Consider the following 23314-nt stretch of genomic DNA (forward strand, 5'->3'; position numbering starts at 1 on the left):
TAAATAGAATGTCCGTAAAAAAATTTCGAAAGCAGCGCGGAAAGAATTTTCACGGTTGGAGGAACTAACGCTCTTGAAACTAATGAAGGCTCATAAACATGTTTTAAATAATAATTATTCCGATGCTGAAACATGGAAGCGCAAACAGAGAACATGGGCGACTGTGGAGTAGGAATTTGCCAGACATACCGGAGTACACCGATCATATGTAGCGCTAAGGGACAAATACAGAAATTTTAAGGCAAAACATAATAAATGCAAGACCGTCACAAAATGGTCTACAATAGTTGGAGAATTGCAAGAAACAACGGAAAAATCAAGTTTTATTAAAACTGAAGTATTTGAAATCATTGAACTTGAGGAAGTAAATTTGAATAGTTTTTATTGATTTTGAACGTACATATTTAAAAAAAAATTTCAGTCATGCTTACAAAGCAATCCAGTGCCACCTAATGAAAATCCAATTGTGGAGGAAGTTGCATCTTTAAATCGCAGGCCGCAAGAGCTAAAAGAACAATATCAAATGCTGGCAACTAAGCGAAAGTGCAACTTGGATGAGGAGACACTTGTACTGATAAGGCTGCAGCAGGAGTTTTATCAAAATGAAACTATTCGAGCTGCTGAAATGCATCACATGAGAAGGGAGGTCCTTGAACTAAAAAAGGAACTCTTTGAAGTGGAAATTAGACTGCGTGCAGATGGACATCTTTCTTGCATTAAATTGGAAGAGGACAGCACATAGAAAGCATAACATTCTTCTACTTAAAATTGCAACAGTGGAAGTAAGTGGAAATTTTATTAATACATAATTTACACCCAAATGTATGCTTCAAAAGTTTTCGCAGATATCACTAGAAAGTTTCCAACTTTGTAATAGAAAATACTTAGTAAAAATCTATACGAACAGGGTTTGGAATACTGATTAAAGTTTATTTTGAAGTAAATTACTTTGAAATATGCTTCGATTCTGTCTCAAATACTTTTTGGGTCACTTGTAATTCTAGTTGAAATTTTTCACTTGAGTTTAGAAATGCTTAAAAAATCAAGCTTTCAGTATATTACTACTGGTACTGCTATGGGTTCCAGCACAAGTAAATATTTATTTATTTGTCTTCCTACAAGTTACATTTTTCTTTTGATTTGTGTTATCATTAAAATTTTACTTGGAGTTTTTCATACCAACACAATTTTACTAATAATATTTATATTCTGTCTATGTTTTTATTTATATTATTTTTTGGAGTAATGAAGAATAAACAAAAAATTCCTCTGTAAGTAATAACAACTTTTTATAAATTACAATTATACTTAGTTCTGTTTATTTTATTGTACATAAACATAATGCGTCGGCAACTTATATGTACTTAAAGCTATATCAATATGTCTACAATACCACTAGGTAGCATTGTTCATCTAGTCTTAAGACTAATTCGCAGCTGCTGCTCGTATTCCATTATTAATACCTTCGCTCCTCCTTCTCGTTAACAACTTTCAGCGGCTGGTAGCTGGGATTCGAGAATGCATCTGTGCTGCTTGCGCCGGCTGCAGATTTGTTGACAAGACTTTTACGTGGCGGCTTCACATTCACATAGTTATCGGAATCCCCATTGAGGTTCGTCTCGATATGGTGACGTGGTGATGGCGTTGGCGTCACATACTGCTGCTTTAAGGCCTGTGGGAATCTGCGCGCTTGCTCGGGACTCTGCTCACCATCCGATGTGGATGCTCGGTGTAACATTGGTATCTCCTCGGGCGCCTGATCGGCTGCATCGACCGTGGTGATGCCGTTCTTTCGGCGCATCGGCTTGTGCACTGCTGTCCATGTTGTTGGCCAATGTTGGCGAGTGTTGGCCAATGTTATGTGTATCTGGGAAGGTGAAAGATGTTTCGGTTGTTTGTAGGTCTGGCATATCCGCAAGTTGTGTGATTTGATTGGCATCGCCTTTGGGACGCGTGGGTGAAAAGATGGCGGTGCTATTCTCAGTGTTCATTTGTAGATAATCATCGGGCATTTCTTCAATTCCTGTGAATGGGTTAGTGTGTGTGTGTGTGTGGGTGGGTGAGTGCAAATGTGTGCAGGGTAGTTAGTAACCACATCCAAGCATAACAGGAATCTAATGTGTACTTACTTATATCAGGCACTATGTGCCCATTGACATAACGCGGTGCAGCAGGTGCAAACTCATCTGGTGATCCCATCAATGACAAATAGTCCGTGGGTCGATTCTTCATGTACTCCGTGTTCGAGCGCATATAAGGATCATTCAAATCCAAATAGTGCTATACCAAATATATATCTTAGTGAAGGATTCAGCGAAATTCTTCATTTACTTACGTTTGCCGTATCCTCGCCCAACATGTGGGCAAAGCGTTTTTCCAGCACATTGAACAGAGGTCTGCTCTCAGGACTAAACGTAAAAAAATAGAGAAAACGATTAAAGTACTGCATCAAATGATCGTCAAACAATTCCTTTACCTCTTTCGCCAACACTCCAGCATTATCTCATAGAGCTCCTGGTTGGCATAAGGCGGCTTCTCCATGCGATAACCATCATTTAGTTTGTTGAATAGTTCCTGATTAGGATCAATGCCAGGATAAGGTACCTTAGATAGCGAGAACAACTCCCAAAGCACAATGCCGAAGGACCACACATCGCTATAGGTGCTAAACACATGATCGCTAAGCGATTCCAGCGCCAACCACTTAATGGGCAGCTTACCACTCTCTGTAAGAAATCAAGAAGACTTTAATAAATATACCCTTCTTTTGTACTAATAATAAAGATGGAAAATTATATTAAAATATATCTAGTTCTCTCGTTTGGGTGTTAAAGAATACAATAAATAAAAAAAAGTCATTAATATCTGGTATGATAGAATAGGAGTAAAAAATAAAAATAATGCTAATTGTAATTAATTTTGATTTTCCGATTAAAGATCAAAAATAAACTTTTTATAATACAAATGAAAAGATATAACTGTTTAAAATGATTTTTTAAATAAGAAATATAAATATAATTTTACTTACCGGATTTCTTATAGTTGTCGCCTCTGTACATGGAGCGTGCTAGACCAAAGTCACAGATTTTGACGACATTACCCTCGCAGAGAAGAATATTCCTGGCAGCGAGATCACCGTGGAGCACCTTCTTAGAGGATAGATAGTCCATGCCGCGTGCCACCTGGAAGGCCCAGCTGACCAACTCTGTGGTGGTCACCGACATCGCCTCCGTGGAGTCTGTCTTGTAATTGGAGCGCCAAGCTGGCTGTATCGAGTTGTTCGACATGATATGGTTATCATCTGATAAAGTTTAAAGAAGGATTAGGTTAAGCTAAAGTTGGTTCTCTGAGGAACTTACCCTCCGGCACAGTGGTCATCACGGTGGCCTCCGTGGCGCAAGTGTCCATCTGACGATCATAGCTGCAACTGCCGGATGTGGTGCGGCCGGCTCGTGTGCCCGAGCGTGGATCATTATCGGAGTTTCTGCGATGATTTTGCGTATAGTTGTTGTTTACGGAGTTCATGTGATTGATATATGGATGGTTTGGGTAACCGACGTTAGCATACTTCAAGACACCAACACCACCACCACCACCATTAATAACATCACTGGATGCACAATTATTATTGGTCACAACACAGACACATAGAGCAGATCAGAGCAGTGCAGAGAGAGGTGAAGACCATAACCATAACCATAGCCACAAGCACAGTCACAACCACATTCACAATTATGATTAGGTGTGAGTATGTGTGTGTGAGGAGAGTTTCGTTTGTTATTAGATTGTATTCGGGGGGATTATGTAAATTTGTTAGTTGTTGTTGTTGTTGTTGTTGTTAGTTATCAGAAAGGTTGCAGAAGAACAAAGTTAGAACAAGATTACAACATTATTAGTAAACATTTAAATTATTAAGATGAACTGAATTATCTTAGTTGTTAATACAAATGTTAATACAAATACTAATTGAGAACTTACCGGTGCAGATCAAAGTTATCCGAGATGCGTTGGGTCGTTATTGTTACATCGATGCGATCATTGATTGGATTAATCTGATTGATAAAACACTTGCGATTACGCAACAGGAAGTTCTGAATATTTCCATAACGACAATACTCCACAATAACCATTAGTTCGCCTGCAAAAGGATTTAAAATAACTTGTAAGAAACCGCAAATTAATTTTATAAATTATAGCCTACGTTTGGCAATATTCTTGGTTACGGCACCCAACAGATTGACAACATTCAGATGCTGTCCCAAATGCACCATGATCTTCAGTTCGGAGACTAGGGCACGCACCACCTCCGCGTCGGCGGTGCGCTTTACCATTTTGACAGCGACTGTGGATACGGGTTCATCGGACCGGATGCCTTGGGCTTCGCCCTTGAGCACCACACCGAAGGCACCGGCACCTAACTGTTTGCCCAGCTTCAGTTTGTCGCGTGGAAACTCGAATTCACGATTGTAGGGCAGCAGCTCCGCTTGCTCATCCAATGATAGCGCCGGATTGATGTGCTCCACAGCGCCCTCCTCAAAGTTGGCCAAGCCAGCGGCCTTCAATGCCAGATGATGCTTGCGCTCCTCACGATATCGTATGGCCAAAAAGACGCAAAGTGCAATCAGGGCAATAAAGAAGATGGCTCCCATCCAAATCCAAAATTTACTTACGCCAGGTAGGTCTGCAAAATGTGGAATCAATGTTAATATAAGGATTCTTTGCAATGTTTAAGGATTAAACTTACTGGCTATCACCACCGTGACGGAGTTCTCAATGCTGCCCAAACGATTCTCCACCACACACCTGAAGATGCCATCATCTGTGGGATAGAGATGGGGAATCCGCAGTCTCGTCTGTCCATCCAGGATGTGCGTACGATTTGTCTCATGCAACTCGACTTCATCCTTATACCATCTAACAGTTGCCTTCGGCATTGCCTTCGATCTGCAATCTAGGATCAAGGAGTCACCCAAATTGCGCTCAATCTTCGATTTGGCATTCAGATTTGTGTACTCCCACTGCGGTGCCTTTGGATCGTGTACATATACATCGATCTCGCGACTGTCGTATTTTTCCGGATACTTAATGTATGCACGACACATGTAAGTTCCGCGATCCTCATCGGAAATTGAACGGAATTTAAGCGACTTTTTGAAGGAATATTCCGTACTATTCGTTTCCATGGTGATATCTAAGAAAAAAATGTTATACATAGATTTCGTAAAAATAAATTATTAACAAGGTAGGGTTCAAGTAATTAAAGCGTGTATTCAGCTTTTAAAACTTCTAAGAAAACACAAATTTTAGTTTATTGAACTGGCATAATATTTCTCGACTCAAAATTGATAGGATAAATTTTTGGACTAAAGTATTGGAATTATATCTGTAAATAATAAATAAGGATGTCATTAGTTTACCTGGAGTTTCGCTTAATAATTCACCATTGCGATACCATTCCAAGTGACCATTAAAATGATATGCCAGCGCAGAGCAAGTGAAGGTCTCCTGGTCACCCTTCGCTATATTGTGACTCGGCTCCAGCCCCGATATGCTCATATTCTCCGATATATCGCCTATGAGTACATGTGCCTGGGCCTGGGAAGTTACTTTAATTTCGTTGATAAAATTCAGCGCCACACAGATGATAATTCCGGGTTCTTTAGGTGTAAAGATCGCCTCGTGTATAAACTCCACGCTTAATTTTCCAGGGCGAGTGCTTGTTCTATACTGTTAAAGAGGATATACCCTTGATTATTATTTGGTTTGAAGATTCACATTTAATTTTACATTATCATTATCATATCATTATCAGTTAAAGTTGATCTAAGCAAACCTAGTACCTTATATTCTTCCTGGACAGTTTCGGACTAGGAGAACGGCAAGAAATGTTGCGTGGAGAGATAAAGGACAATATCGAATAAAAAATTATTATTATTAAAATTGTAATTAACGATATATAATATGAAGCATAAGGAGTAGTTTTTGTTAGTTTAAAAAATAGTAATGGTAGAGCTAGTGATGTATAGTTAAAAGAAATCTTTCAAGTAGTTATATTGGAAGAGATTAAAGAGAATTAGAATATCTGGCATGCAAAAGCTTATAATGTTTGGTTACTGGCGATTTTTCAGGAAGATGTATTGTACAATATATTAAAAAGTTTTTAGATAAATTTTGAGTAATCTTTCAAATAGGTCGTTAGCTGGCGATCACCACAAATATTATGTATGTTGTGTGCAATAGATTAAAGGATATTAGAAAATATTAGAAAATACAAAAATTCAATACTTACACTTAAGTTTTGCGAGGCCGACTTACAGAAGGGCCAACGAGGCTTAAGGCTACAGGGTTTGAATAGGAATGTCACCACAGCTGTGGGGAATGATTGGACGGTACAGTTAAGATGCGCCTCGCTGCCTGCCACCACATAGACATCATCCATGCTGAGAACTGGGCCTGAAATGACGCTCACATTGAAGTCCAGTTGCTTGGCATCGATGCCATTGGTTCCCTTGAGAATGAAGGTGCCACTGTGTTCTAGCTGAGCATTCAAGATTTTCAAAGTGGTGCTTGACTCAGTGGAGATTATCCTAAAGTTCTGTTCGGTCTCCCAGACCTCAATGCCGTTGGGCTTATACCACTTGAATGTGGGCTGTGGAAAGCCTTCAAAGTTGGCTGTCATCTGAATCGTTCTGTTGGCGTGCTCGTGTACCGTATAATGATTGGAGGGCTCCCACACTCTCAGATAACTTGAGTTTGGTTCTATCGAATTGTTAAGATGTTAAGTGGGTTTCATTTTGTTGAGATGTGTCAAAGATTACTTACGCAGGATGTTCATTTTGTAGGAAGAGTATTCCTTTGTCGGGGATGAATTACTAACAATGCACTTGTAGACACCTTTATCTGTAATCTTGGCATTCCTTACAGTCAACGTACTGCGACCCACCTGATGGGTGATATTCTTCACCTTCTGATCAAAAAGCGGTGTGGTGTGATTCGTCCGATTCTGGTAAAATTATCGTAGGTAATGATTAATCTCCAATTGTAGATTATCAGCTTTTTAAACCCACCTTATCCACTTTGTCGGGTATAATCCATTGCATTTCGTAGTCCACACCGTGTGGTGCAGATAACTCGCAAACCAATTCAAAATTTTCACCCTCGTAGACGTGACCACGGGAGGTTGAGTTTATAATCGGTTTATTGAGACGATCGTTTGCTTCTGTTGTGTTTGTAGAGTGAATTTCAATATTAGATACGGTCACAACTTGAGAATTGTTTTGGTTTCTCAAGCGATTTTACAGATACATGCAAATGTCAGTGGGTTTACAGAGGAGTTATTTAAAGACACGGACGCATTAACTGTTATGCTTACAAATTAGGTTATAAAATAATACATTTAGAGATATATTAGAGAATTATTTAAATTAAGGTTAGCTTGAAAATTAAAACATGCACCACGAAACCAAACAAAACAAAACCAAACACAAGCCCAAAGAAAATCAACACATAAACAAAAAAAAGAAGAGTTAGGAAACAACAATAGAGTAAGGTAGGGTGCGAGGACAAGCATAACAAGACAAAGAAGACAACAACCAAAACAGGGAATAGAGGGACTACCACAACACTTACGCCCTGAAGGTCCCCTTGAGGGTGAGGGCTTCATCGGGGCCAATTTCGTTGGACTTCGTTTTTCACGACGCGTCGGCGATAATGAGTAATCAGTGTCTTGGTCTTGGGAATCATTGGGATCGGTATCGTTATCGTTATCGGTATCGTTATCGGTATCGTTATCGGTATGGAATGCAACATGCCCAGCACCAGTTGTTAGTGTAACGGTATCAATTACGTTATTAGTAACATTGAGGGATTCTTCATCATCGATACCCATAACCTTTAAATCATCGTGCGTTATATTAGTTAACTTCTCGGTTTGCACCTTAGTTGATATATTGTCCAATCCTAATGCTGGTGGGAATGGTTAGCATTATTAATTAGACGGGAGGAAAACAGCAATAGAAATAGAAAATTAAATTTATAGAGTGAAATAATAGCGAAACATATCAAATCGGTTAGCACTCTTAACCTCACATTTAAGAAGCATTTTCTAAATGATTGGTTTAAAATCTACAGCGTGTGGAAATGTGGGAGTGTGTGTTTTTGTGTGTGTGTGTGTGTTTGTGTGTCTGTGTGTGTGTGTGTGTGATATTTTGTGGTACAACTTTGACCCATAGCCATTGGTGCAAATCCAAATCCAGTTTAATGTTTTTTTTTTTTTTTTTTCAAAAATGGTATAAAGCAATATTTACGACACATATTGGACGGAAAATCACAAATCACAAACTTTGGGGTGCAAAAACTCACTATCAATGTGACCGTTACCAATAAAGCGCACAACAATGAGCGTGCTTTCCTCTTCATTATCCGGAGACGGGATCTTGGGTTCGCAATAATATTCACCACCATCGGTAACGCTTCTTATTTCGATAACGAAGCCGCGCTTCGGATCGTATCGACCGGCTGTCTCGCTGGAAAATGTCTACAGACAACGCACAATATATATATATATATATTTTTTTTTTAATAATCAGCAGATATTAGATCTTATAATAGAGAAGTGCAATAGGTATAGCTGTGTTTAAATGGATCGACTTTCTATCCTATCAATCAAACGAGAAAAACCTGAAAATTCGGATCAAAGAGATTTCACTACATAACTAGATAGTAACTATAGGAATATATTATGTGTAAGTAGGTATGCAGTATTTACATACGATATCAGATGTTGTATATGTACTATATACAGTTTGGTAAGAAGAGTAAACTACTTGTGGGGTATCGAAAATACTTGAATTATAACTTGAAAACATACTTTTATATATTACATCTATGTCCGACACATTACTTGACTCCGTTTTGCATGAGATGAAAGCGGGAATTTTGTCTACAATGAAAAATATGAATCCCACCCTTGGATCATATCTCGAACTGTTGTAGAAATTATGTTGGCTTTGGTTAAGCCTATTTGAGTATATTGTATCATTCTGCACGGTGAAATTAAAATAGAAAGTCATCATAGCGAAAATATAGAAAGGTGTCTGATTGTGATAAGCTTGCAAAAGATCTGGGAAGACCAGAAGTACTAACCTCACTGTTAAATGTCAGCAACACTTCTGTCTCGGGCATTGAGGGCTTGCAGGGTATAGTTACTTCGGTGTACTGTCGAGCATTTATTATGGGCTCCAGGAGCACTAGCAAATTCTGCGTGTCATTCACATAAACGTAGATAGTGCTGGCCTTATCGTTGTTAACCAACTCCGCCAGCGTCTCCTCCGACCACGTTTCTTCTGTCGGCATCATCGATGACTGGATGCAATAATAGGCGCCCACATTGTCCACCGTAACCGACTCCAAATTGAGCTTAATTCCATAGGGTCGCACGGGATCCTCAATGTTGTCAAACACTTCACTTATCCGGAGACCATCGTGGCTATGCCACCATACAATAGGTTCGCTGGCCTCGCAACGCAGCATATAATTGGTGTGAACTTCCAGTTTAATTGAATCCTTGCAGGGCGTTATCAGCGGTACATCCTTTTCTCCACCACAATTGACAGGTATATCATTGTCCTCCAGTTGGCGTCGCTGGCGAGGCACTATAGATATCAAAATTAATAAGCAGACAGATTAAAATCACATTTACCAAAGGTTTATAGAAACGAATTTAAGCTAAATAATTCGCATGGCTTACACTTGTAATACTTTTAAACTAGATCAAACAGAAGGGTATTTAATTGTAGGACGTATCTGCTACTATTTATTTCAAGGTCAATCCATTTTCAATATTTCAAAAAAAAAAAAAAAAGGTTTTCCCTCTTTTCCCATTGTGCATCATGTGGCGCTATCGTAAATAATGCACTTAAGTGATTTGGCTTAATTGCCCCCTTGGCCACACTGGCTCCATCTCCATTGATTAGCGTTCAACGTCCAACGTCAGCCTGAGGCTCTGCCTCTGCCTCCATCTCAGGCTCACTGTGAAACTACGCTAATGGCTTCAACTACGTCTAGTGCTAGGGCTTTGGCTCCGGCGTGGCGTCCAGTTTTGTTGCTCTCCTTGTTTACTGGCGATAACGGAAGGCAAATGCTGCTAAAATGCTGATAGCATAATGCTCTTGGATCTGCTTGACTTTTCTACTAGCACATATTTCTCGACAATTGTAAATACTTATATGTAACATTTATAAGCACACAAGTCGAGGAATGTGCAATAGATCTATATACAAGCATTGAGATGGCGCATACTAAATTAAATACTCGACATTTTAATGGGCTTATGGTATTCTTGTGGTTTGACTATTTTCTTTGAACAGTCGACGACATTCACTGGCAGTCCCGAAATCGCTGCTTATCAAACGACGCGACGTTCGAAGTTCACTTTAATTGTGTCTAGCGATTCACTTAACACTGCCTAAGGAAACTGAGAGATTGGGAGATGAGGCGATCGAGCGTGGACAATAAATAATACGAGCTGTCTCTGTGTGTTTGACAGGAAACAAAGGTCTGGATCGCATAAATACTCATATAATAAATACAATATATAAGCTATAACTCGTCTATAAAGGCACATGATATATATGATATAAGTATATTTTAATTGTGCGAATTGGTTGAGCTAAGCGTGCCATGGTCATAATTGAGATCATTTTAAATACCCTATATTTAAAGAGGAAAGGAAGGTAACATAAGCTTGTCTATTTCAAAAATGTCTATTAAGAATCAAAAAAGTTTAGATTTGCCAATCACATTATAGTCCCCAATGTCTATAGAGAGGAACTTTCTTGTCAGTCTATTCAATACCAAACTGCATATAGAGTATCGCTGGTTAAATTACTGCTGTTCAACTTTTCTGCCATTTTGTTTATTTTTTGCTGATATGTTTCTGAATAATTTTTTAACTTTATCAATTCTGAGAAATTTCTTAAGCATTTTTTATTGAAAGGAGAACAAACAAACCCATAATTATAATTATCAAACAAAAAAAGAATTTAAATATAGAGTCATTATCTTTTAAAAGAAATTTCAAGAAAGGAAATAAAATATTTTAATCTAATTATTTGAATACAAAACCGTTACTTACATGAGTTAATCACGTCCAAATTTGAGATCGAAATGAGAAACAGCAGTAAATTGAGTAACTTGAACATTTTGATAAATATATAAATATATTTGTTTGATTTGTATGGCTTGAATGGGTTTAGTTTTGCAAGACTTGCGCCATAGTTTGAGAATCACTTAATACGAGTATGTCTGCGGTTTCGTTAGATGCACTGAAAGAAATAATTAATATATTTTTCTTTTAATTGAGGTTTTTACAGTAATATAGTTATTATTATTTACTTATTCTCATATTTATTTTTTTTTTTTTGAACACACACACTTTATAAGCTTGGGCTTTTCCAGTCAAGCTTTACCCGTAATCTTCAAAAGGCAACTGAATTCTTCATCTTAAGCGAGCGCTTTGCGAGCTGCTCAAACAACGAATCTCAATCGACTGTTCAGGATATCAGACTTGCACTGTTGTTGTTATGGTTGCAGTTGTTCGTTGATAAAAAATTATTATTAATGAGCGCACATGAATACATCTTGAATGTATTTTCATATATGCTTATGTATGTGAACTGCTGACCGATAATCTCCAAGAAAGAGTATTATCTCAAGCCCCTCTTTATCGAACGAATGAACATAAACAAAAACAAACTTATTCGAATGCGCCAGAGACACAGAGAAACAGATTCAAGGGGAGAAAAAGAAAGCTCGAAGGCGAGGGCGTTGCGTTACGCATACGCACAGTGTTACAAAATGACGCAAAGAATGTTGCTAATCGCTGACATCCGCTGTAAGCGATATCCGCTGTTGCCAGCTGTAGCGTGTAACGGTTAAATGTCATATAGCGTCAACTAGCAACAGGTCAGAGAGCTCTACTTTTGAGATGGACCTTAGTCGTGACACGAACCCAGTCAAGTTATTCTTAAAAAATAACGATTTTTGGTTTTAAATTTTAAACTTGAGTAAATAAATTAAATACAATATTTAAAAAATTGATGGTCCTAAAATGAAAAAATATCTAATAATTTAAGCTTTCGATAAGCTAAAAAAGATTACAAATATAAAAAAAATCAGAGCAACTAAAAAAATACGGAAAATAATTTACATTTTTAATTAAAATAATTGAAAACTTAAACTGTTTATAAAATATTCTGAAAGCTTAAAATTCAAAATAAATCTAAAAATGTAAAATGTATCTTCAAATTCAGCTGCAGCATCGCATTTTCACATCACGTCAAGTGACAAGCGCCCACCTCTAACGAACTAACAACTCGGATTTAGCTATAGCCATAACTCAGTGTGTCCCATGTCAGTATTCGTGTCCATGTTCTGGCTGTGCAGCTCCAGCGGCGACACACATGCGGAGCACTAAATGACAACGAGACATGCACAATTAAACAAGTTGACTAACACAAATTAGAACAGCAATTGCCGCATTTATGGGTTTGATAGCGGGGTGGGGTGGGATTACATTCTCAGGCACATCCATAAATCCATAATCCTGCCCCCGCGTCAATGCAATTGGAGGACACAGACAACTCGTGTCGTCGACAACAAGTGGCCCATGTGGACAGTCGTAAACAGGAATTTTATTTAATGTCTCGTTTGCTTCGGTCGGGACACACCCAGGCGAACAGGGGTTAATGGGCAGTCCTGGTCAGGCCGGGACAGGCGATAAGGCGGTGACATTTGAGAGCCTAGCCAATGACATTGCCAACTTCTTGGCTAATTGCCATTTGGGCCCAACAAATAGAGAAACATTCATCTTTGTCAGCGTGAGTGCCCGCGTCATTTCCCCCCTGCTAATGATCAGGTCACGGAGCATGCGTCATCTCCTGCTGATAAGCCGCTTGATATCAGTTAATTAAAGTGCTCAGACAGCCATCTCACCTAAGTGACGTTGCAGGCACTCATGTTGCTTTTGGCCAAGTGCCAAACGCCTTATGCAAATATTGACAGTCAAGTAAGCTAATCGCTTGCCAGAACCATAATGTGGCACTTAGTTAATGCTAGTACACCAGTTACCAAGACATTGCCAAGTCGACAACGAGATGCTCTACAGCTGATCAAAACTAACTACAAGCAACCACAGCAAACTTCAGAAATTGAAATTCTCTTAACTAAACAAAAATTCAATGCTGAATTAATTCAATGATCAAAAAGACATAATATATCAAAGTGGTTTAAGTTTTGACAAAGTTATGAGTCTTAAAAGTTTTCAAAAAATTTAATGTGAATAATCGAAAACTTAAAGTAAAATCAATACTCCTCAATAAATAAAAAATTAAATGAACAAAAAATGTCGAAGTGACACCGTAATTAAATAGAAATTGATTAAACATGAAAATCAATAAAGTTTTATTTAAAGTATCTAGAGTTTGGAGTTTCAAAATGTAAGGTTGCCACTCAGGATACAATCGCAATAAAACTTGTACATAAAATAAAACAAGAATGGATACATAATTATAGATAACATTAGTCAACAAATTTGGACTTTTTTCTTCTGAACTGAACCAAACCCACTTTTTTGGATAGATATGGGGCCCAAACGACGAAAAACATTTTTTTTTTTGTATGGCAGAGTTTTTTTTTTAGAGTTCTTTATAATTTGGCTTTCCTTTCATGCCGTTTTTTGCGCCCACTTTTGTCAAAACTACTTGAGAATGCTAAAACCGATATTCAAAGCTTAACTTTTCCTGAAAGCTAATGAATATATCTGTAATTCATTTATACACAGTCTAAGATTTAAACCAGAAGTTTTAGAGCTTTTAATTTTTGAATTAAGAAAATGTAGTTTTTTAAGCTTTTTTTAGCTATAAAATTCAAGGAAAACTCGAAAAAATTCTGAACTTCGGTTTTAACCTCTTTTCTTACGATTATAATCGTAATCAATTTTTTCACATTGGTTTTGACTTTAAGAACATACACTGAAAAAAAAGACCAAGTTCTAAAATCAAGAACATTCAACTTAAATATTTTGTTCTTAATATAAGATTAATTTAAGACCAAATTACTAAAACTAAGATTATTATTCTAAAAAATCTTAAAATCTTAATATAAGAATAAAAATCTTAAATTGTTAGGAAAGTATAAATAGGTACTGTTTCGAGTTAAATAAATGGTGGCACCGTGGCGCTCTAGTTAGAGAGCCGCTTCAAATTAAAATAACATTTATAAAATTACTAAAACAGAATAAAATATAAATAAATCAAAATTTAAAAATAAAAAAAATATAAATATAAAAAATAATTTTCATTTATTTTATTTTTTGATTTTAATTTTAAGAACATTTATTCTTAAAATAAGAACTTGGTCTTATTTAAAATGTTCTTAAAATCAAGATGTGTTCTCTTAATTCAAGAATTTGATGATCTCGACGCATTTTTTAGACCAAAAATCTTAGTTCTGAGACCAAAATCTTGATTTTAGAACATTTTTTTTATCAGTGTATAGACTCTGAAATAGGGTATAAAAACTAGCTAAGATCACTTTCATTTCAATAGCGTGCAGTAGCTAAAATGTGTCTGGCAACATGCTGCAAACTGTTGGTAATGCAACATGCTGTATGTTGCTTGGACTTTGACTCTTGGGACTGTTTTTCATGTTGTCGTACAACTGGGGCTGCCTTTTTGTTGTTGCTTGCGGTGAAGTGCGGAGTTGCTATGGCGATACGCCCACTTTTGCAAATTTCAAGGGCGCATACCTCTGTCCACTTTTTGCTGATGCACTCGCTGTCGTGTTGCTCAGCTATTTTTAGCTGCCTTTCGCCCCTCTCATCCTGTTTACCAACCGTCTAATTGCCCAGGCAACGTCCAGTCCTCAACTCTAAATGAGCATGTTCTGCAATTGTTTTTCTCTCTGTCTGCAATTAGTGACCCACACAACTGATTTAATTTGCCCCTTTTGGCAGGAGGAGCTGCTCCAACGTGATCATCAAGTGGCTATTTTCAATTCCTGCCTCAGCAGATTTGATTTGAATTTCGGATGAATCAACAGCCTTGGCTAAATGTTTGTATATCATAAATGCGAATCATATTTGTTTAGTTAAACAAATGTCAATATTTAACATTCAAACATATGTACATATGTTTCTATGACGTCATCCCAAGCTCTCCACGGTCGAGTGGTCGCCCTCGGCTCATTTCAATCGTTTTGCCATAGAGCCCCCTCTACACAGACACAGACACACACACACACTTATACATATATGTGTGTATGACGTATGCATTGTTAGCCTCACACAAAATAAAACAGTGTCCACCATGTAAATATCTTTACATAAATGACAATATTTGCGTATTAATTGAAATGCGGCCCAGTGAAGCGACTAGAGATTGTCTAGAGAGCGGGATTTCGAACCGGTTTCCAAAGGGAAACCAGGGCGCACATTCCCTTCAACAATTGCAGCGTGCTGTGAGTATCATCCATAGATCAATCTATTGTCCATCGGAATTCATTAAAAATAATTGAAATTAATTCGAATTTTACCGCTTAAACGAAAAAAAACATAAAGTCGATTGTTGGGTATAACAGAATAAATCAGATTGCAACTAAGTATTCTGATTACTTAAATAAATATGCTAGTGTTTAGTTTTCAATGTTTAATATTTAAATATGTATTTTTAACAGATATCTTTTTGTTTTTAAACAGATTTAAAGCATAGTAAGCCGGAGATGATCTTTTCAAACCTTATAGTCATAGTTTAATCTGTCGCTATGAGTATATAAATTTAAAAATTCCCTCTCTTTTTTCCTCGAAATTATAATAAATCTTTTATTCCTCGTATTTATATTTAGCTGAACTGCTTCTACTCAGCACGCTTTATCTTATTAATCACATTTCTATTGCTGAAATCAACATATTGCTTTCTTTAAATTGTTTTACAAAACATTTTTAAATTTAGATCGTTGAGTTTCCATTGGAGAATAGATATTTTGTGGCATGTTTGGACTCCATCAACGCATGGAATTTGTACATTGTTGTTCCTTATGGCGAGAGTTTTGACACTTTGAGACTGGTCGAAAAGGAAAACCAACGAAATGAAAAATTGTGGCAGTTAGTTGGCTTTTATGGCCAATAAGCGAAAAAGTTTGCAGCACTTGCGTTGGTTGCATGTGCAACAGATTTGCGGCATTTTGCTTGTCACGTTTCTGTGGCAGCAACAGTGGCAAGAGTTGCCATCTCCCAGCCACCTGCCACCCAGCTTTCCCCTACGTGTTTGCCTGCCACAAAATGTGGCAAGTATGTATCTGCCGACCCTCATCACTTGGCCATTTCATTGCAACCCATAGACCTTAATTTCAACTTAGTTTCGCACAAATTGAATTTTATGTTGACTACAGTTCGATATTGTTACAGAAACGTGTCGCACATTTAACTTTTTATTAGCTATAACATCTTCTCTGTCTTCCAGCTGAGCCAAGATTTATGACTTTGTGACCTTTAGACCTTTGCGAAAGTCAAGTGGTTTTTGCAGCTCAATTGCATTTCCATTGCGAGCGCAACAATTTAATTGGAAAAAATGCTTAAGCAACAACTAAAACAGCAACAAAATGTTGGCTTTGAGCCAAAAGTGCATGCAGCCAAAAATATGAGGAAATATTTGCTATCCATTTACAAAAGTCTGGAGCTGGAACAAAGTGGTGGGGGGGGGGGGTCGGTTACCAGAAGGATGGGGTTGCTGCTCATTAAAATTCAAAACTGAACAACGCACGTAAATTGAAAAGTTTTTCGCAATTTGGGGCAAGAAACGATTTGTGGTTGCAAACTAGATTTTCTGTCCAACGATTGACACGACATGCATGCGGGCGTTTCGTTCCAACGCATAAATCATGATTAACTTGTGTCAATTGTTTGTGGAGGTAGCTTTTGCAAGATCCATATAGTTATGAGTGGGTGGACAGCTTATAAAGTTTCGTTTCCGATGAGATGACTGATACCGAGATACCGATTGGATACGTAGTGTAGTTAATATTCATCTCAATTTTCAATCGGAATGCCGTTTCGAAAATTTTTTTATTTTTCGACTATCGAAGCCATGGTTCCATGTTGATGCTAAGGGTCCCCCCTTTGAAGTTTTGAAAATTCAAAATTTTAAATCTCAAGGTTTTAATTTTAATCAACTCCTTATATCGTAATAAGTATAAAACGACCCTTTAAACTTGATTCTAAGTCCAAAGTTAAGAATTAAGAAATATTTTGACTTGTAAAGTTGCTAGATCAGAGGCCTTAGCCACTTCGAACTGTCATAACGTTGGCAAAACTTTACCGATTTCCAAGCGGAATGTCGTTTTGATCATGTTTCGGAATTTTTATTTATTCTGCATTTAAAATGTTTTAGACTCGAAAACAAAGTTTTATTCCTCTGGATCTAGATATTTACTTTGATTAAATAATTATTATTAAACAACCTAATCATTTTAAAATATTTCAAAATGTTTTTGGTGTACCGTTACGTACTGGTAATGAAACCGTAACAGTTGTTTTGGAACGTACCGGAGCCGAAACCGTAACTTTATTGGTTCTGGTTTGATTGTTTTCTTTATATCAATAATTATAAGGACTAAGGGAGGTGTACTCAGAATATTAGCCCATTTAAATATTTGTACGGTCTACCGAAAGCTGCATACAAAATTTTCTGAGACAAGCTTCTATACTCCCCGAGATAACTGGGTTGAAATTCAAGGAGAGTAATAAAAAATAAATTTTATCTAATAGTGCGTAGGGTATACGAGAAGCTACATACCAAATTTGGAGACTCTAGCTTTTATAGTAGCCAAGATCGCTGAGAAGATGAGTATAGAAAGTGCTACGATTGCTGATCAAGCATTTCCAAGAATATACCACTTGCTTTATCTATCCATTTTTATAGGGTGTACTCAGACAACAAGCAAGACTATTACACATTTTGTTAGGAATTTTAATTGCAATGTGCTGTAGTCCACCTCTAACGATAATTATAATCATAAGACTGAGCCGAAAATGTTTGGACATGACGCGACTCGCGTGTTCTTTAATGATGACGAAATTAGCTGGAATACTTACATATGCCAACTACAGGACTCTCTCTGGTCTAATTCATTAGGTTTTTTTCTGCCGTTAAGAGTCGCTGCGTGGGCGTGAATTCAGAGGAAGCGCAATTACTATTTGGGAAACTTATTAGACATAACTTCCAAAAGAAAAACAAAAAAAAAAAGCAGCAGTATGACAGTTGTAATCTAGCTGTATCAAGTAGGATTTGTTGATGCAGAGAATAATTGTTCTTAAGAAAGTGGATTATAAACGAAAATTGATAGAGTATATATTTGTAATTATTTTTTATGAAAATGCTTTTCATTGCGTAGGCTATAAAATATGTCAATTACACAAAAACATTACGCGCTTTTCTTAATTATTTGATAATAAATTAACAATTGTTGACAAACAATACGAAAATATATGGGAGCTTCAATTAATTGTTATATATTGATAAATTGCTCGAAATAAGTAGAGACTGTTGTACAGTTAGTTTAGAGTTTTGGGTAGGGCTTTTTGAAAGTGGGCGGGGGCTGTGGTGCAACAACAAGTGCAACATCCACACCCACACACACATAACACAAGAGTAACCAGCGGGGAGTTTGGTTGTGCAATTTATCCGATTGTCTCGCTGGTTACGCCTCCACAGAGGCAGCCTTTGTCTAATGTATTTCTGAAGTGCAAACACTGTGCCGCCTACAACAAAAACAACAGCAATCAGAAGAAGGAGTAGGAAAAGAAGAAGGGGGCAACTAATCTACAAGACAGATGCATAAACAACAACAGAAGCAGAAAACAAACAAACTTCACATTTGATAAATTGGCAAGAAAAACTGAGCGACAGCAACGCTGTTCCCACCCGCTGCCTCTCCCCGCCCCTTATCCACCGCCCGCTTAAACGCTTCAAGATAAAGGCCGACATATAATCGCTAGTATTTGTATTTCTTATAAAAGAATACTGTATATATTCATTTTCGGGTTCGCAACTAGTGCGGGTGTGCTTTAGATACAGTATCTGGCGAATACACGGGAAACGCAGCTTATCAGCTTGTTTAACATGTGTTCTGCAATATGTGCGTGTGGTTATCTTAATGACTACTTAGATGTGGGATAAGTTTGGTATTCATTGACGCCAGGAAGCTGCAAAGATACATAGCAAATTCTGTAGATACAAAGATACAGGGGAAGTAGCCAAATTGATAACTTGTTGCGTATTTAACATAATTATAAGGAAAGTTGCGAATTTCTAATGAATTAAAAGTGAAATTACGTGCCAACAACAGAGCGACAGCAGAGCAACAGCAACAGTTGTGAATGTATCTTACGCATGAGTCGGCGACATGGAAATTTTCTTTGCGACCAGCTTATGTTTAACACATGTTTTCTTATGTAATGACCGCAAGACAATTTTAAAACACAATTCGTATCTCAAGTTTTTTTTATGCTCTTAAGAAATTTTGAGCGTTTTATTTGCTTAAACTTTTTGCTTTCAATTTCATTGTGCTTGTTATTAATCTAATGCCATTTGCTAAGATACTTTATGATGAGCAACAATTTTGGCAACCTGCCCATTTATATGCCTTCGGCGATATCGAAAGTGGCGACAATACTCTTATGTTGACTTGTTGTTCAAGTTGCTTGTAAACAACTAACAACAGAAAAACAAATGGCACAAATCGTTGTATTATTGCTAAAATAATATACTTTTCATATCAATAAGTTTCCCATGTGCACTTAATTTTCATTACTTGGCAATGACCCCAATAAGTTGCATTCAATTGTTGACTTGGCTCATATAAATATTTAACAATTCTGTCGGCTGCACTTTTTCTTTTATTTTTTTGTTTGACTGCCGCATTTGGGTCACTGAAAAATGCTCAAAATAATTTCTGGCATTTAAAGAAAACTGCAAGCGGAAGTTAAGAGTGGGTGGGTAGAGGGGATAGGGGGAGAAAGGGTGGGATTGCAGGGGGAAAATGAGATTAAGTTTTTATTGTTATTCGCCAGCTGCGTGTGCCAAAGACCAAGTTTTCCACTCACATTTCCAAATGTACACGAGCACAATTTACGACCTGCAAATGCGAACCCGGAAAAATATGAAAACTTCTAAAATAAACATAATGAAGAGCGAGGAAAATCTTCACGCTCAGTTCAGGTAACATGAAAGCCGTAGCTAAAGCTACGACTTTACCCGCTGCACCACTTGAAACCACCCACAGACCAAGGAGCTCAACATCCCAATGGCCAGGCCAAGAAATTGTTATTTTACTAGCCAAATGGCTGTGTTTGGGTCATTTAAATACCCTGTAAAATGTTAAGATACAAACTGTGACTTTGCTACCTTATAAAAAATCTGCACATGTCTAAGACTTAGATACATAGTATCTTTTAGTCGTTAATACAATATGAGACTCGTTTTAACTTGTTTATTTATGCTTCCTGCTGGCTCTGTTGCATGCCCCATTAGAATTCCTGTTCTATTCGAGTAGACTCCAGTCGAATGTACTTAGATGACGAACTATACGAAGGGGGACTGTCGTATATTATGAAATAAATTGTGATATATGTATTGTTAAACCATAACCATAAACCGTTAGCTTGCCAATGCAAATGGAATGCAATAAATTACAACAACAACAACTGAGAAAAGGTGTGAAAAACGTGTGTGTCTGTTGTCCAAGTTGCGGGCGGCATTTTCATTGTAAGTTGAATTGATTCTATTCAGTTTTCCGCCTTATCACAACAGTTGTTAGAGCTGTGAATACCTCCCTACCCTTCCTCCCTCCTTTAGCTTGTGGTGTGATTTTGCATATGGCTCCTGGCGGCTGCAATTTTCCTCTCAGTTCGAGTGATGGATGAATTGTCTGTGGGGCAACTGCAATTAGCAGCAGTCGTGGCAGTTGAAGTTGATGGATAAATGTAGCAAGCGATCTCAAGTGTTGTGCGCAACAAAAGTCTGCATTTAATAAACAAATCGAACACCAGTACAATGGACAATTAATTGTCGAGCTGACCCAGTTTGACTAGACACAGATATGGCTCGATGCGCATCCGTAGATCATAAAATGTATCTTCGCAACGATCAAAACTGACTCATTTCATTTTATTGATCAATGAAATTTTTGTTTTGTTTTAAAATGAGCTCATAGCATTTGTGATAACAGCGTGAACTGTAACTGTTCCCAAAATTTTGGAACAGGGTCTTCCAAAGGAAACCGGTTTAAGAAAGTTGTTTTCAAAACTCGTCTGCTGAAAAACAAAAGAACGTCAGAAGCTTGTGACGGTGACGTTAGGTCATTGGCTCACAAGTTGCAGCTTTAAATTAAAAAGAAAAAAATAACAAAACCAATATTAGAACAGATACTATATAAGTTGAAAGAGATGAGCACTTCCTTTCAGATGCGGTTGATGATTAACAAACTTTTTGATAGACATAGTCAGCTGCTTACGCAGCCTACAGTTAACCACAGCAGCAACAATAACAACACTAATTTTTTGAATAAGAACCATAACAACAACAGCAAGAAACGTTAACAACTACATACAGTCACGACAGCGATGAATCACGGCCTGGTTACCGGACCGGGCTTGTCGCTATGTTTATTCTCCCAATTCGCTGGAATACCGATGCCGTTTGACGTTGTCATTTCCAACTTGGGGCTCTCTCTCTCACACACACACACGCAGACACACACACACTTTAAAAAACACTTATCAATGAAAATTAATTTGATAACAATACACGTATGACACGCACACAACCAAACAGCGGGAGAGAGAGAGATAGAGTGAGAGAGGTCACTAGATAATGAGAATTGAATATCCCTGAGAGCACCAAAAAAAATAACAATGTTGCACCAAGATTACCCAGCGACATTGACAGACGTCAATACTCGCACACACACACACATACACACAAATATGTGAATAGAGTTTTCCAGTTGAATTAAAATATCAGATATTTGTTTTTTATTGTTTTGTGCTTTGTCACCACCTGTAGCTCTCTCTATCTCTGTCACTGTTTCTATCTAACTCTTTAGTTATAGTTAGTCAAGTAAATGTTTTGACAAAATTAAAAAATTCACATATTTAATTTTGCACAAAAAAATTTATTCTTGATTTTATGTACATTTTAATTTCTTCTTTTATAATGGTTTTTTGAACAAGTAAAATACCAAAAATAATACGACCCTTTGGATTCAAGTATTTTAAAAAATAGAAAACAATTTAAATTTGGTATGTCAAAACAGTTACTTAACATACTGTATACATATCTCAATTTGTTTGCACTTCAATATAACCGTATATAATATTTATATCTTGTACAGTCGTATTGAGTTTCGCATTAGCACCTTTTGATGTATGGTTCGGTTTATAAACACTTTGATCCACTTGGCTATTCCTTATTATTTGGCATATACTTATAACATTCTTTTGAATTTATTGCATTTATTTAACGCTTACGTTGTAGACTTTTTTGTTTCACTTTAAAATGTGCGACTCGGCGCAATTAACAATAAATGAATTGCGTTGTCAGCAAAGCTTAAACAGTTGCTTCTTTTTCACGGTATTTGTTATTGCATCTCAATTATTGAACTACACTCTTTGAACAGATATGGAAAACCCGCGATTTGGGCTCTGAGCGCTTTCCGACCACTTTTGATTGCGTCCGAGTTGTGGGACTCGTTAAGTTGAACTGAACGTTAAGCGGCGAATTTAAGGCAGCTGTGTTCTCTACGCTGCGGTCAGATGAGCTACAGTGCTGCCACATCGTCAAAAAATGTACTAAATTGTGCGCTGTGAATTGCGCTATAGCAATCAGCTTTCTAGCGTGACTGCATGTGATAGATTAAATATTTGAAATGTCCAAGGTGGTTGCAAAAATTATTGGTTTCATTAAAAGATAAATACAGCTTTCAGTTTACTTAATATTTATTTTATTACTATACATACATAACAATTATTTATATAACTGTTTACAACGATAGTTAATCAGTTTGAACAAGTTAGACTCTTATTTGACCGTTAGCTAAGCAAATAAAAATGACTTTGCATGGTGTAAAACAAATATTTGCAATTCGTAAATGCATTATATGTATTTATGGAGTTATCGGAATCATCAACATGCATGTCAAATACAGTTGGTACTGTACTCGAACTTTAATGTTCCGTAGCAATTAAAAACAGTCATCAATT

General features: G+C 37.2%; 2 protein-coding genes across 2 annotated transcripts; one reads left to right on the plus strand and one right to left on the minus strand.

Moving 5' to 3' along the window:
- The first annotated feature begins 82 nt into the window (after positions 1–82).
- On the plus strand, positions 83–872 carry LOC117779787. Its single transcript, XM_034616098.1, is given in 2 exon segments — positions 83–364; positions 422–872. Coding segments are annotated over 2 exon segments (603 nt in total). The 3' UTR covers positions 743–872.
- A 420-nt stretch (positions 873–1292) lies between these two features.
- Positions 1293–22811, minus strand: LOC117794506 (vascular endothelial growth factor receptor 1). The gene is given in 20 exon segments (XM_034635141.1): positions 1293–1808; positions 1810–1867; positions 2130–2280; positions 2336–2408; positions 2477–2726; positions 3029–3301; positions 3360–3610; positions 3979–4138; positions 4202–4681; positions 4745–5191; positions 5418–5727; positions 5841–5867; positions 6290–6759; positions 6823–7003; positions 7068–7219; positions 7630–7965; positions 8362–8536; positions 9145–9653; positions 11135–11324; positions 22583–22811. Coding segments are annotated over 19 exon segments (4722 nt in total). The 5' UTR covers positions 11202–11324; positions 22583–22811; the 3' UTR covers positions 1293–1456.
- Between the last annotated feature and the right edge of the window lie 503 nt (positions 22812–23314).

Source organism: Drosophila innubila (genome assembly GCF_004354385.1).
Source record: "Drosophila innubila isolate TH190305 chromosome 2L unlocalized genomic scaffold, UK_Dinn_1.0 4_B_2L, whole genome shotgun sequence".
In the NCBI taxonomy this organism is placed as follows: Eukaryota; Metazoa; Arthropoda; class Insecta; order Diptera; family Drosophilidae; genus Drosophila; species Drosophila innubila.